General features: G+C 39.6%; 1 protein-coding gene across 3 annotated transcripts; it reads left to right on the forward strand.

Moving 5' to 3' along the window:
* Positions 1–5: 5 nt before the first annotated feature.
* RB195_012771 (uncharacterized protein) lies at positions 6–12588 on the forward strand (the record flags this gene model as incomplete). Of its 3 annotated transcripts, XM_064202304.1 has the most annotated exons (16): positions 6–149; positions 2627–2747; positions 4040–4166; positions 4235–4352; positions 4852–4954; positions 5395–5494; positions 6502–6613; positions 6706–6862; positions 7381–7505; positions 7609–7764; positions 10014–10056; positions 10178–10351; positions 10452–10625; positions 10699–10740; positions 10803–10808; positions 12545–12588. In XM_064202304.1, 16 exons carry the CDS (start codon positions 6–8, stop codon positions 12586–12588), a joined length of 1746 nt encoding a protein of 581 aa, XP_064058183.1. The 3 variants fall into 3 exon arrangements, with proteins under 3 accessions (XP_064058183.1, XP_064058184.1, XP_064058185.1); XM_064202302.1 differs by lacking the exon at positions 12545–12588 and having other exon boundaries at positions 10699–10805; XM_064202303.1 differs by lacking the exons at positions 10014–10056; positions 10178–10351; positions 10452–10625; ... (1 more) ...; positions 10803–10808; positions 12545–12588 and adding an exon at positions 7833–7895.
* Positions 12589–15372: the final 2784 nt, after the last annotated feature.

Raw genomic sequence — 15372 nt, forward strand, 5'->3', positions numbered from 1 at the left:
AAACTATGTCATCTACGGGACTTGATGGTTGTGCACCGGACACGAACAACGTTGAGGAGCGCACCTCATCATGTCAAAGATGGAACACTGTCACTTTTGTTGAAAACGTCCGAATCGGAACTATTAGAGGACATTTAGGGGATCCACATGTAAGCTTTTCTTTCGTTCATTATAAGGTTTCCTTTTTTGTTCTTGTCATGTCATATCATCAGTTTCTTAAAGCTTTACTAAAGGAGCAATTTTTGATGAAAGAAACGCGGGAACGTCCCTACGTTAGCAGAATTAACAGGAAGTTGTCATAGATGTGATAATCGGAGCCTGTGCTTCGATTCCCTTCATTTTTGGACGGTTGGCGAAGAGATCCCCTTCACTTTTGAATGATTTGCTGGCGACGTGATCTCATCACTTCAACTGCGCCCCATGAACTAGATTCGCTTCAATTGAGGAGAGTCGGGCTCTTCCCTATCGCACCTATGGACGTTTTTAAGGAACTAGAATCACTGAAGTTTCCGAGGAGTTTTGTTCGCTTCAGAGAGTCAAAGCACTGACGAATTTCCTCGTCGTGAAGAGTCTGTCTACGGTAGTTGCCATAGTGTGTTCGATGGATAGGAAGAGTAGAGTTGCTCATCAAAATGGTTAGCGAAGAAGAGCGAAGAGCAGTGGGATGAACTCCTTGGGTAGGGATACACGGTGATGACGTTCCTGCAAAGCTCATAAATTCATAAATACTTGAAGGCTTTCTGAACATCACAGAAGTCGCAGTCTTGCAGGCCATAAGAGTACTATTCGTTCTATTCTTTGGAAGAAACAATCGCCTTATGGGTTGTAGGCAGCATACACTGAATCTGATGAGGGAATACGTGGGAAAAGCTAAAGCAAGGTTGTAGATTGCGGGATCCGGGATGGTTCCTTTCATCTCTTTGAAATCGCCGTAAAAGACGGTGTGGAAGACGCCGCTTTTTTACGACGATTTCAATTGCAACGCACCACCCTTATGCTTGCGCCGCATCCACGTGCAAGCGCTTGAAGATTAATGAGGTCTTCTCACCAGTCTATTCAAGTGAAACCAATGACTAGACTGCTGAGGGGACCGGAACGTGTATCTAGAAATCCTAATGTACCTTCCAGGAAGTAAAGCGGTACACACGCCGTTTTTTTCCTTGATAGGGAAGAGATGAGTGGGACCTCCCCGGATCCCGCAATCCAAGACCCCATCTCTAGCTTTTCCTGTGGATTTTTTCACCACGCCAGATTCGTGGTGTCCTGTCTTTAAATTTGTCGAAGTCGAAGGATACCGTAGAGGAGCTTAGCAAGATTCAGCTCTGGGGCCGAATCCTTGTGCTTAACGGACGTTCTGCGGATTAAATCGTGAAGCGCAGTCGATTTAATCTCCAAGGTTGATGTTTGACCGCTCTTGTCCACGGGTGCCAACTGATCTTATCCTCTTCAGCACTGGTCTGCAGTCGGTGACGTAGAATAAGATTTCAAGTCCTTTTCTGCTATTACCTTTTCGAAGAGTTCAGTGACGATCTCAGCATTTCGCGGTGGATTTGGAGGAGCTAAAGACGCGAGCTGCTTGTTTCTTTCAGTTCTGAAGTTGGGTCACCCTCCATTATTGATTTTCCGATTTAGACATACGCCGGCGAATTTGAATATATTCACTTTATTGCGGCACCAGACAGTATCCGTTTCCCATGAACAGTCTTCTTCGATCTTCTCCGGGCTGTAGGCTGTAGACAGGTTTATATACAGTTTCATAAAAATAGAAACTAGCCGAGAAAAATAGAAACTTTCTCCTGGCTATTATAATGCTGTATAGAAAGAAATGTAGTTCTGCTAACCATTAATTTCCCTTATTTTGTTGTACCATTCCTGAGAGAAAGGTGCAGGTCGTTGTTCAACCCCCATGGGGATGCGCCTACTACTTCAATTCGGAATCGCTTGAGGGTTTGGAACGCACCTACAGTCTTATAATGACTTGCGGGGGCCGGCCAATGTGTCAAGTCAGTGTTTTTGTCCTTCTCAGACAATCTCTCTACTCGCCCAATTGAACGCGCAGATGGTATAAGTAAGTCATAAGTCTTTGAAGCAGAGTCATTTGAGGGTAAAGCTACTTAGATTTAAGAGCATCACCTCACAAATCTGAGATGGTACAGGTTTCAGCCGGGTGATGCCTATACGGGGTCGTTGATTGTGGGGAAGAGGGTGATTCAGTTCATCTGTCCCTCCACCAGTGTGAACGGCCGACCCCGGAACGCTGTTTCTTACGATGGCTTGTGTTGCAATGCGCAACCATTGTGCCCAACCCACGCCTGCGATTCCTCCGAATGGGTTTTCGACGAATCGCAGATGTGGGAGTTGGGGGCAAGGTTGCCCATTGCAACAGAAGTCGTTGGAAGAAACAGTTCCTAGGTGGAACTTTTGGAAGTATTTGTACAAAAAGTTTTGCTCTGCGAAATGACTAGATTACTATATACTACTGATCTCATTTAAATTTTGGAAAAATGGATAGGGACAGGTAGTCTTGAATTTGTTAAAAAAAATCTATGATGTTTTTTCGGTGGTGATAATGGTTACTGGAAAAGGATGTGGCAATCCATAGCCCTTGATTTTCTTTCATTTTCAGGACGATATTTTCCGTATTGGTAGGAAAGAGGGTACTGTTGTGCATCAAAAGGATATATTGGGACACACAGGTTGCGTGAATGCGGTAGAGTTCAACAAGAACGAAGTGTTGCTTGCTAGCGGTTAGTTCTTTGAGTTTTTGATTGATAGTGCGAATTTAGAAACTAGAGTCTGTACGTTATGAGGAAACCCCAATAGGAATTCTCTGAATTCGACAAACAGCCGTTACAGATCATTACGCTGCGCTTGGCATATGACCCACGTTTCTCGTAGCCGCGGTTGTGCTTGTACAGATTGAACGGTAAAGAAACTCCTGTAGATTTCTTCCCAAATGCCTACGAGATGCTATGTGTCCAGTTGTTGTAGTCGGGGAAACGTCAACAGCTGCACTAAACACTCTAATTGAAAAAAGACTTCTCGCGCTACAATTGTTGCAATTTTTCTTTTATTTTTTTCTGTTTTCTTAGATAATTGAAGTAGAGTGGCAAAGGCAGCGCATCACGTAATTCTAGTAGTGTGCAGGAGTGGTGGGAAACATAAAGTTCGAGGTGTTGATTAGGAATCTGAGCGTGGCCCCACTCAATTTCACCTAATCGTTCTAAAAAACCGGCTTAGTTGCTACGAGGTTAGAACGCGACCCCCGTACACGCTTCGGCCTCAGCCTATTTATTATTAGTGCTTTTACATGAATAAGCTGCTGAGGAAATCTCATTGATTCTCGATCGCTCGCTCGTGGATATGGCACGTGCACGATTGCGGCGCGTTCCAATCCAGCTTGTAGGAATGTTTCCTATTGTTTTTAGGACGATTATGGGAAATATGAGCTGGACCACGCTCATTTGCGTAATCTACATCCTGAATCTAGGTTTTCCATCAAGTCTCCACACTACGTTAATTTCCTGATACAGTGTGTTTCACTAGACAAAACAAGACATTTTTGACACCATTTAATTTTCTCATTTGATCGAGAAGATAAAACCGCTAGAACTGAGATTAGTCCCGTTTATAGAGAAGGAGCAATGCTTAAACATACAGCCCCCTTTTTGTTTTTTTTTGGCTCTAAAAATTAGACGTCGGAGGCGGACCGTACTTTTCTTTATCGTTTTTTGAGGAAAAATTCATTTCTTTTCTGCCTTTTTCTGAAAGAGGGAGTGCTACTGCAAATTATGTAATAGGGTGCTATCCGTTGCTGTTGAATAAGTGTTAAATGAGTAATGACCAAGCTTCCCCATTTAGACGAGTTTTCGATTATGACGTGGTATTGCATGCTCGGTTCAGACGAGGTTTTGCCTAAGAAGGCTCAAGTGTAGCACAAGTTCTTCTGCAAGATTTCTTTTCGTTTTATTTGTGCCTTATGGCCTTTCTCATCCTACCTCACTACTTTTTGTTGCCTTTCTTATAGAATTTTATGTAGGTGGCGATGATATGCGTGTTTTTGTTTGGCGAGTTGCGGACCTGGTGTTAGAAGAGGCTCCTAAACCCGCGATTGTGATGGAGCGAACTCATCACTCAAACATATTTTGCTATCAATTTTCTCTTGAGTTAGTTTAATATTGTTTTCCTTTTGCAATACTTATATTTATTTGCGTAATGGTTGCACTTCTTTCAGCGGTAATGAGTTGTTCTCCGGTGGAAATGATGGGGTAGTTGTACGTCATGATATCGTTTCTCATAAACCCTTGAGCATACATGAAGAACGTCATCCGGTTTACAGTATTTCTGCGAACGTGAGTTTTTTAAACTCAGTTTTGTAAAGTTTGTATTTGTCTTCTTTCATAATCCTATTGTTGTTTACTGTTACTTATGAAGATTAGTTGGTCTTTATTCAGCAACTCGTTTGAGTTTATCGCCGGGCTGATATTATAGTCTGAAGTGAAAGCTAGTTGCTCCTTTACCAAATACATAATTAATATTTCATATATTTTCCTCTCTTTGTTGAAATGTGAACTAATGGCATTATTATACCAAGATTTTTATCTGTTTTCAAGCTTGATGGAGTGCTACATTTTCATCTCTGCCCTTGAGCAGGTCTTTTGAATTTATGTGAATGTCTACAGATTTACCTACTAAAGTCGGAACCTGCATAACATTACCAGTTACCGTCGGCCTCTCCGTTTGTTTAGCATTTGTATTTGGAAAAGGCTATTTTATAAGTGAGGGTCTCCGGATAAGCTGGTTTCAACAATAAGAAACATGTTCTAATTCTTACTATTGTTATAATTCTAGCCTATCGACATCAACATCGTAGCAGCTTCTCGCGAAAGCGGAATAGTATCTTTCTATGATCGTAGAGAAAGTAAAGAGGGATCATTCTGTCTCGTTGATGAAGGTATGACAAATTTTAATTTGACTTATTGTCATTTGTATAGTTACTTTCCTATTTCAGGAGGGTTTTGAGGTCGTGGGTTGCAAATCCACGGCGTCAAAATGGCGTGGGTCCCTCATCCTCTATCTCCTAGAGAACGCAAGATGGGGAGCATCCGCTGCTTGTCTTAGTTATATTAGTATAACTGCGAACGTTGAACGACGGAATCGCTCGCGTTCTATCGCGCAACAAGTTATACCGTAGGATGCCGCACTAAATGAAGACATTTGCATTTGAGACATTTGAGGACCTTAACAAACCCCAAAAGCTGTGTAATGTCGTTGAAGCGATAGACTTGATGGAGTCGAAGATTTGCAATCCTTTAGATTTGCTTGGGTTACGTAACAGACCCTAATTTGTTTTAGTATGCATATTTGTCGGTTTTATGTCTCCATATTTTTCAGGTCAACTATTTCGTGGTCAGTACAATCCAGCCAATGCGCTCTTCTTTGCAACTGCTTCAAACTGTGGTATTCGCCTTTATGATCTTCGGAATCGCAGGAAGTACGTTGTATAGGTATATGAAATGTAGCGAGATCTCGATCTAGCATAATGCAAGACCAATACGAAAAACCGTCAACCGGCGTTAGTTTTAACCAAAAAGTGAAAGGCGCGGTTCTGTGAATGGCCATTTCGTCAACACTACACTCAACGCTACGCTTTTTAAGTAGGAGATAGCGGAAGAGTGCGGTCAACGTCAAATCATCAGCAACCCATTGATAAGGTGGTCTTAGGATTCCAAGTTCACGCAAGTAAAAGAGGAAATTCGGAATTTTACCTTTCATTACCGGCAAAAGACCAGAGACGCTGTCGTATTCGCGGAAGAAAATATAATTAGGATGGACTTATTCAGAATATGTTTCAACGACTGTCGGTAAAAAGAGCAGTACCAAGTGACCATCACAAAGGATATAAAAAGGGGGAGTTTCCAACAGTCAGATTTTTTAAAATGGAGTTCCAGCGAGCAGGCATCAGTGAACAACATTCTTGTATGATTACAGAATACGAAGACATTGTTGGAGGCGTGGTGTTATAAACAAAACGAGACTAGTGTAACTACCATCTGGGAATTTCCACCTCTTTCTTAGCCTGTTCCAATTTTCTCACTGTGTTCTGCGGCGCTGAGTGTTTTGGGAAGATTCGCACCTTGTCGGGCCCTTCACATAGATGATGTCATTGCTGTAGACTGAGCAAATTTCAATAATGAAGTTGATATATGACACACACAAGATCTTGACTTCTAGACATCCTCGCCAAGACATCCCCACTCAGTACATACAGATGTCGATCTGATGTGCTGAGCGAGGATGTCTTTACTGTCTAATATCAGATTCCTGATTGGGTTTAGTGAAAGCGGTGCCACCACGTGCAGGTAACAATCAGACTTCCATATGCGACGCAACCCCAACAAGTAATCTAACAGATATGTCGATTAAAGCGTAGTTTTTCAAGGATCATATTACTTATCGGTAATAGAGTACACCTCATCATCACATTTTGCTGCTCTTTAGACCACTACTGGATCTGAGAAATTTGGTGAAGGAGGCTATTTACGTGGAATGGAATTCGACAGGGACAGCACTTGCTGCACTACAGTCTCATTCTGATCCAACTTATATAGATGTAATTTACACAGTCATTCTCATGTTTATTTCTTGTTTACAGCATGTACTTTTACAACCTGACTTCCCACGAATTTCTGCTGTTTTTTTTAGCTTGCTACTCACTCCTGCGTGGAGCTCAGGGATCCGAATTACAGTAATGTTCACACCATCAAGTCGGTAACATTTATGGATGACAATACAGTGATGACTGGTAGTGATGATTTTAACATTTATGCATGGCAACTTCCCGAGTATGAAGGATCAGAAGGTTGGTGCATGGTTGAACTTTTTTGTAAAATTTTGGATAGGAGATAGTAGAGTTGATCTTCTAACCAAGGTTGAAACCCATGATTTCAACTCGGAATTTGTCGTAGTTTAAATTCGCAGTACTGATTACTAGATAGGATTGGCCGTTTTTGCTGAATATGAACAGTTGCGCTAATTACAATCTCAATGACAGTAGCTTATATAGATGTTTTTCTTAGGTTATAAAAATGTAGTATGGTGAAAAAGAACATCAATTTTTAAGACCTTGAGTGCATACTTGCTTATATTTCCAACTCACTCTCTATAGAAAAATGTCAGTTTGTTTCTTTTAGAAACACTATGGTCGAATGTAAATAGTTAATGTGTTCAGCCGAGTAAGTGTGGCGTGTAACACACTTTTTTTTCTGCTTCACACAACTAGCTTACCCTACGTTCTGCTCAAATCGAAGGAGCAATGCGCTCAACTGGTTGAACACACTCGCTGTGTGCATACGTGTTTGTACTTATTAAATACTTTAGGACAGAACGCAAGCATTACCAAGGCGTCCTTTGTTTTGAAAGGTCATCGATCAATTGTGAACCATGTCAGATATAGTCCCTCTAATAGAATAATTACCTCGTGTGGAGTGGAGAAGATTGTGAAGGTAATCTTTATCTCTTTCTCGAACTTTAATATTGGTTTCTTACTTTCTGACGTCTCATCGAACGCTGCATGAATGGTGTACTTTCTGTTTGGTTTCATTTTAGGTGTGGAGCTCGGTACCCATTCCGTATTCTTACGATAAACCTCGTATTCGTGTCAAGAAAACATTCCTTTCCGAAATAAGTTTTGATGAAGGATTGGTAGCCGATGACACAGCAGAAGATCTGAACATGCTCAACTACTTCGATCAACTTGACAGCGTTAGTATTCATCATCGTTTGATGTATTTTAGAGGGGACGACACTGACTATATCTTACTGTAATTCAGATCGGGACAGTTCCAGTTGATTCATCTGAAAATCTCAGAGAACTCTATTTTTCGATCAATTGATCCATAACGGATTTCTCTTGATGGTGATAATGAATATAATATTCATTTAGCACCTGACACCATATTTCTGCTGTTACAGTACTAAGTTTGTAGGTAGTGGATTCCTTATAGTTTTTTTGAAACTTGTCTGGTGGCAAAACCCGAGGTGCTAATAACGAATATACAATTCGTTTTGCATTTTAATATTAATCGGTTAAAGTGTGATCCATGTTGTTGCTTTGGAGCTAGTTTTTAATTCATCTCTAGATTTAGTTGAAATTCCGAGCATAGTGCTCACACTGAAAGAAACTGAGAGTTCAGAAGAGAATATATTTTAGTCCTATTTATTTTTACACAGAAATTAGCCCTTTACAAGAGTGTTATACCTCGTATTCGGTACTAAATATTTAAGAAAATTCGGTCTTGTATCATGTCTTTGTGAAATGATGTTACAGTGGGAAATAATACTACTTGCGGTAGAACAGTCTGAAGGAATCACGTTGGGCTAATCATGATAGTGTTATGAGAGGTACAATAGCCGCGTAAACGGATTTGATCGCTACCAGCTTGCGATGAGCCTTCTTGTGCTAAGTTGAGTATACGCTATGAGCACGTATGAGCTACATAAGTTGTACGCTTCTATGGTGGAAGTTATACAATCATTACAAAACGGTAGCGTCGTCCTTCACGAAGCTCATAACATGATAAGTCAAATACCCAGAGGGAGCATATAATCTTTGATAACAACTCTCCGTTTCTTTGCTGAACTATCAGGCATTGTAACGAAGGTACTCGACTCACTCGGTGTCGATAGACAGTTCATGCGAGTAGTAACTCTCGCAGGATATGGAACAATGACGAATGGGTGGATTTTATGCGAGCTGTTATTGTAGTTCGAAGAGATTGGGCAGAGTTATGTTCAAGGACGACAACGGTGGGCGAAGGGGAAAAGGGAAACCGTGGGGAACTACGTCTTGTTGTGTTAATCCCCCGATTAAGTCACAAAATCACATGAAGACTTTCTCCCTAATATGGTCAGAAGGCGAAGTTTCAGGCTAGAAAACCGGAAAAATTCAGAAGATTTGAACTCTTCATAATTCATGAATTTCTCTTGTGATGTAGATGTAAAATATTTTGTTTTCTTACACTCTCGTCACAGTAAAAACCATTCCCATCGCAATAAAATGTACTGGGGGATGGGTTGATCATTAACGAGAGAATGAAATCTTTGGCAAAAGCTCATCGTTTCGTCATGCTGAAGTGAAGATATTGTGAAATGAAAGACTTGAAGGCACTGTTAAAAGGCAGTTCAGCTGATATGTTAAGTCTTAGGATACGAATGCACGGATCCAATTTACTAGCAGCAGCACCGGTTCCTGGGACTAGCAAGGAATTAATAACCTTCTTGTGTAGAACGATATATGATAAAGATCACTGGTATCTAGACAGAATTATAGTGATACTGAGGAGGCTTAGACATGCAGTAGTGGTTCATTTAAATATAGTAGTGTTGGAATCCAGGTGGGACCATCGTGAGCTGCAATGGAGAATGGTGCCGACAAGGCTCCTCTCTCGACCCTGATCGCTACGTTCCACCGCTCCCTTCGAACGCAGCCGCTTACGCAAACTGCAACGTGGTTCATTTCGTTTTGATCATGTTATGGACGTGTTTAACATGTTATGTTTTTAACACGTCCAGCGTTTTTGCCGCAATCCTTGCGAAATCCCGAGGGAAGCTAATCCGCTTAGGATCATTTTTTAATTTTTCGTATTAGAACTTGTGACACCTTTTAAAAAATGCTTTCGAAACTTCGTTTTTGTACTTTTTTTTCCATGCAGATATAATGTATTGCGTGTATTCCATGTGAATCATGTAGTTACTGTGTAAGAAGAGTGTTATTTGCGTTCTAAGATTTGCAAAATCCAGTATTTCAAACAATTTCTGGATTCTATTTTTGTGAGATTGACTCTCAACCATTGATTAACATGGGTGAAATGCAACGCATAGAGAGAGCAGCTATGATGCGGATATGTGGGGATTGTTTGTTGTCTACAGTGTGCGCGGTGTACTTTGCCAGAACAACTAAAAGTACCAGTGTTTACAAGATTCATGAAAAGTAAAATGAAATTCTTTTCCAGATTGCAAGGATGCATGTGGACGACTCTCCTGATGAGGAAACTGGTGAGAACTTGAGCTCTCTGTTTACTTTAATCCAAATGTATCATCATGTGTACATTCACTTTTCCAATCTCTCTTTGCTATTGAGATGTTTTGATCTAAAGTTTCTTGTTTGCGATTACAGATAGCTATGTCGTTAACGTTGATTTGGAAGGACTCCGTGCTCATCTTATGGGTTTGGAGACATCTGATGAGGGTAGCGGCAATGAAGGGCATGATGACGATATTTCACGTGGTGGAGCGGATGTGAGAGAAGGTGACGCTGAAGACGAAGGCACTTCGCGTGGAGCACTGCGAGGTAAATGATGGGATGTAGGGAATCTTCGCTCAATTTATCACGTTTACTTCGATTGGATGTGGTTGATTGCCACATTATCACTGTATTCTTTTTATTTTAGCATTTCGTCGACGTCGTTGGAGAATGATCAGAAATTCTGAAAGACAAGCAACGGATAATGGTGATGAGGTTTTACCGTCGGTTTCTCGGGATATGGGAAATGATGTGGAAGAAGCCGGCGCATCTAGTGACGATGAAAATGAAGAACCAAGAAAGCGTGTGAAGAGGAATACTGGTAGGCTTCTTTATCCCAACATCGGTTATTTATGTGCAGTTTTTCAGTTGAGTTCGAATTACTCGAATTTCAGACTCTACTGATTCATCAGACAATGAGTTTGGCGTCTGTGAAGGTGTTATTCCTATCGATATGTGGCCAATAGAGAGGAGCAGATCTCCAACAACAACAACTAAGTAGACGGTTTGTACGATGATCTATCTTCTTTACCCTTTCATAAATTTGGCATTTATGTCACTTATTTAACACTTTTTGAAGTCCTTCATTTGTATGTGTTTTTTGGATGCGAAGAAGACTGCAACGAAGAAGGTTACAAACATGATCGTAGCATTTCAATTTATTCCTCTGATCAAGTGTATCTTGTAAAGATTAAAAGTCCTTTCCATCTCTAAAATATAGTTGCTTAACTGGCTAAGTCAATGCTTGGCTCGGTTGATGAATCCCTGAATACGCAGATGCGACCAACTTCAGTGAGAGTATTAGAGGATTATCAACGCCAAAAATCCGCGTCCGGCGTGGATCTTTGCAGAACCAAAGGTTAGAGTTCCTATCGATTTTTTGCGGTGACAAAATTCCAAAAGAAAATCAGTAACTTTCTTGCAAATTGTCTTAATGAAATAAAACAATTCGATTTGTTCAAAACAAACAATGGAACGTAAGATAATTTGTGTTACCTAGTTGCAATGGTTCATAATGTAATTAATAAAGAATCAAATACAAATATATAATAATGATGTATTTGTAATGTGATATACGTAAGTACGCGTATATTCTGCGAAAGGTAGTGACAGTAACATTCAGTAAAGTTAATGTTTAGATTGATAGTATTAACCGATATCAATGCTTAACTTGTATACATTAAGAAATGAAGATAAATATTTTTGAAAGAGTCAGGGGCTGTAGAACCTTCGATTTTCAAATCGATGGATTTCGCTGCAGAAATATCCTTACGTAATTTCCAGCTCCTTTTAAGTTCTAAATCATCCCTTTGCAAAATACTGCTATTTCATTCAACGAATACAGCTAAAATTTTATCATACACTGCATGAAAACTATACACCGTTAACTTCAGACATGGCATACACATATGCATACACAAATGTACACATAAACATACCCATATAGAAATATACATACACAAATAACCGAGTCAACAAGACGTAAAGCACGATGCGGTTGCGTAAGCGGTTGTGCTCGAAGCGGCGCGGTCGAGTTAGCGGTTGGAATCGAAGTGGGACCGTCCCGTACTGCAGCAATGAATGGTGGTAGCAGTAGTCCTCACTCGATCCTAACTGCTATGCTCCACCGCAGCGCTCCGAGCGCAACCGTTTACGCAACTGCACCGTGCTTCCTTTTTGTTCTTAATGGTTGTCCATTTTCTTCTCGTAAAATAGTCTATGAAAACCATTGCTTTGCTGTTAAATTTGTATAGTTTCGATTTTTTCTTTCATTTCTTCTTGTAAACATGCATCATTGGCGCTTTGTTGTGATCGTAGGCGTAGCGAAATCCAAAAAATTCTTCCGGAAGGAACGCTAGCTGTTCACTATCGCACGAAAAATGGGGCAGAAATTCAGTTCCTACAAATTGAATTTTTGGAGGTGATGACCTGGGATCAAAAGGTGCTACTGAACCAACAAGAAAAGATCTTTATAGTGTTATGACTGCTTATCGTACACACTTATACAAAGAAAAAAAATCGAGAGAAATTAAATCCCTACAACTAAGATCTTAGGAATGTTTTAGACCGCAGAACTAATAGAGCTAAAACCATCTACCTACCTACCTTATTCATTAAGTATTACACTAAAATAAGAGGGTAGGAATGGGTTCCAGCGGGATTTCTCGTTCTGTGGAAAGGGACCATCACATTGGACGTCAATGCTCTATGTTTTACACTCACTCTACAACATAATTTCAGAGAACGTGACCTCTTTCGATGGTAGATTGACAGTGGTGATGTGAACATTGTGGTGCCTCACAAATTTGTTTTTTCTACATTGACAGAAAGATTGTTCTCGAAATGAGCTTATTATTCAGACAGTTTTATTTACTATACTGGCTCTACTTTCCCTTATTTTGTAAATACTTGTATATTTGTAAATATGTAACGATTCGTTTGCAAGGCTTACTTTAGCTTATTCACAAGTGCTTATGAAGAATTATTGTTTCATTTTGTATTCTTCACGAAATTGGTTCACATAGATGAATGTTATGTTGTTGCCCTAATTGTCGGCTTAATTTTTCTCCTCCTATTTCCCAAGTCGCCACTGTTGAATAATTTTTCCTTGCTGTACCCCGTGACGCTAGTGTTAATTAACTTCTAGTTTTATTTCAGAAGATAATGTGATCAGTTTTAGATAAGCCACATGTCTCATTCCTTTTCTTTGTGCTGATGTTGAGGAAGTAGGTTCATCTATTTATTTAATCGAACTTTCGTATAAGGAAATGTGGTGTTTGAATCGATCATTACAGTTTGAGAGATAATAAAACATTTACCTGCAGATTTTCCGATCCGTTGATTGTTGTGTGTTCTATTTAAAAAGTTTAGCATTTGGGGATCCTTTAGACCTTGCAGCTTGAAAGTGGTAACTTTCAAGATTTTATCTTTGTCCCATTTGCTAAGAATTTTTTTTCTGTTTAATTTCCACTGAAATCATTTTTCAAAGTCCATTATCTACTTGGTTTTGTCGCTTCATTCGTCCGGTCAATTTGGAGCATTTGCTTTTCCGCAGTTTCTATATTTAGACAAGTTCCCCTGCTCTTTTCTTCACTTGTAGAAAAAAAATGCAAGGATTTCTTTTTCAAATAGGTTTAAATGTGCGGGACTCCTCTGGAATATATGCTCATCATCTTTTCCCTGAATTCGTAAAAAAAAAAATGGAGGTCGCAAAATCTTCGATAGTTACCAATGCTATATGTTTGGAAAATCACTCCCTCTTTTAGGATAATGAACTAAGAAGTAGTTTCCATCCAGGAGAAATAATGGTAAATGTTGTTTGCTCGTTGATTGATAACATTTACTTCAGTTTCTTCGATCAAAGCAAAGTAGTGCATTGATAAGGTGCTATAAACAATTCAGAGTCATAACAAATAATAATATATTATCACAATGGATAGCTAGTAAGATAAATGGGTTGTTAGTGCATCGAAATGGTTTATTTCCTCTTCGCAGTGATTTTGATTTGATTGTTTCAAGAGGAAAAGTGCTGTGGATACTGCTACACCAACGTACGGTGCCTCCTAGATCCTACCAGAGCACTGATGTTTATTCTATCTTCTGCCACTATTTATTTTTTTCTTCATTGCATCATTTAAAAAATAACGCTAGACCTATATCCATGAGTGCAGTGTCATTGGTGGGGAAAAGCATCGAAAGACTTGGGAGACTTCACTTTAGACGGCTACTGTCTCCTTTAAAGGCATCATCCCACGAATCTGAGGTGGTACGGATTTTAGGTGGATTATTCGCATACGGGATCGTGGATTAATGGTGATTAGGGGTGTTTCCGTCCATTTCTCCCTAATTGCCGTAAAAAACGGCCCGGAAGATACGGCTTCGAGCGCTCCGGTGCGCTATTTTCTACAACGAGTTCGATTCTAGCGCGCCATCCTTGTGCACGCGCCGCATCTTCCCGGCCGTTTTTTACGGCAATTAGGAAGAAATGGACGGGATCACCCACCTCTCCATAATCTACTATCCCTTATAAGAATACTCCACCTGAAATCCGTACCACCTCAGATTCGTGGGGTGATGCCTTTAAGTAGAATTCTGTAACTTGTGTCCTTGTATGGGACGAAATTACCACTGGAAGAAATTTTTATAGTTAAACACACTATGGTGATGCTGTAAAAAAATCTAAGACTGTAAAGAACGATTAAACGTGAAGAAATTCGATTTTATATCGCCTTTTTACGAGTTTAAGTAGAAATCTATAACTTGTTTATATATATATATATAAAATAGAATAGAATAGAAAAATAGAATATGGAATTATATAAGAATACAGATGATAATATTATCTTCACTGCATTTTTCTTAGAATGCATCCATCAAAAAAGAGATTTTGAAGAGAAAAAAGAGAAAGAATAGTTCGGGGGAAGCCCTCAACCGCGACATTATTTCTGGAACCTCTATCCTCCTTATTTTCTCTTAGCAACTTTAACCTACATATCCATAGATCCTCTAAGAGTTATGTTTAAGTTGGAGGTCCCGGATTGACATAGTTATTCACCTCCTGAAACAAGATCCCGGTTTAGTGTCTTATATACTTCCCAAGTACATTTTATTCAGGATTTCTTCCTTAAGTTAAGTTTCTTTTTTTATTACATGATTACCATTGCCATCTGTCACACCCGAATTTTTTTTTCAGTGTCACTATCAATGGATCATTTCAGATTATTGAATTTTAGTCAGAATTTTATAATGAGAAGAGATATATGTGTTCTGCATATCAGATAATTTTTTGTTGCATATTCCACAATATTCTGTCTGTTGAAAAAAAAAACTCGGGTTTTTTTTTGACTCAACGGTCATATTGGAAAGTATGATGGGATCGTTATGATCCCGCTTTAGTGATATGCCTTAATCGAGCAGATACAAATCCATTAATTGATTGTGATGGTTTTTTCAAAGATTTTTTTTTGTCTTATGACCATTATGCAGGTGGTATTTGAATTGGAAACTCTCTTCTGAATTCCTTCTATTCCGGAACGGGAGAAAAAATTCTCTGGCTTTAGTATGAATTA

The sequence above is a fragment of the Necator americanus genome, chromosome V (assembly GCF_031761385.1).
Source record: "Necator americanus strain Aroian chromosome V, whole genome shotgun sequence".
Classification (NCBI taxonomy): Eukaryota; Metazoa; Nematoda; class Chromadorea; order Rhabditida; family Ancylostomatidae; genus Necator; species Necator americanus.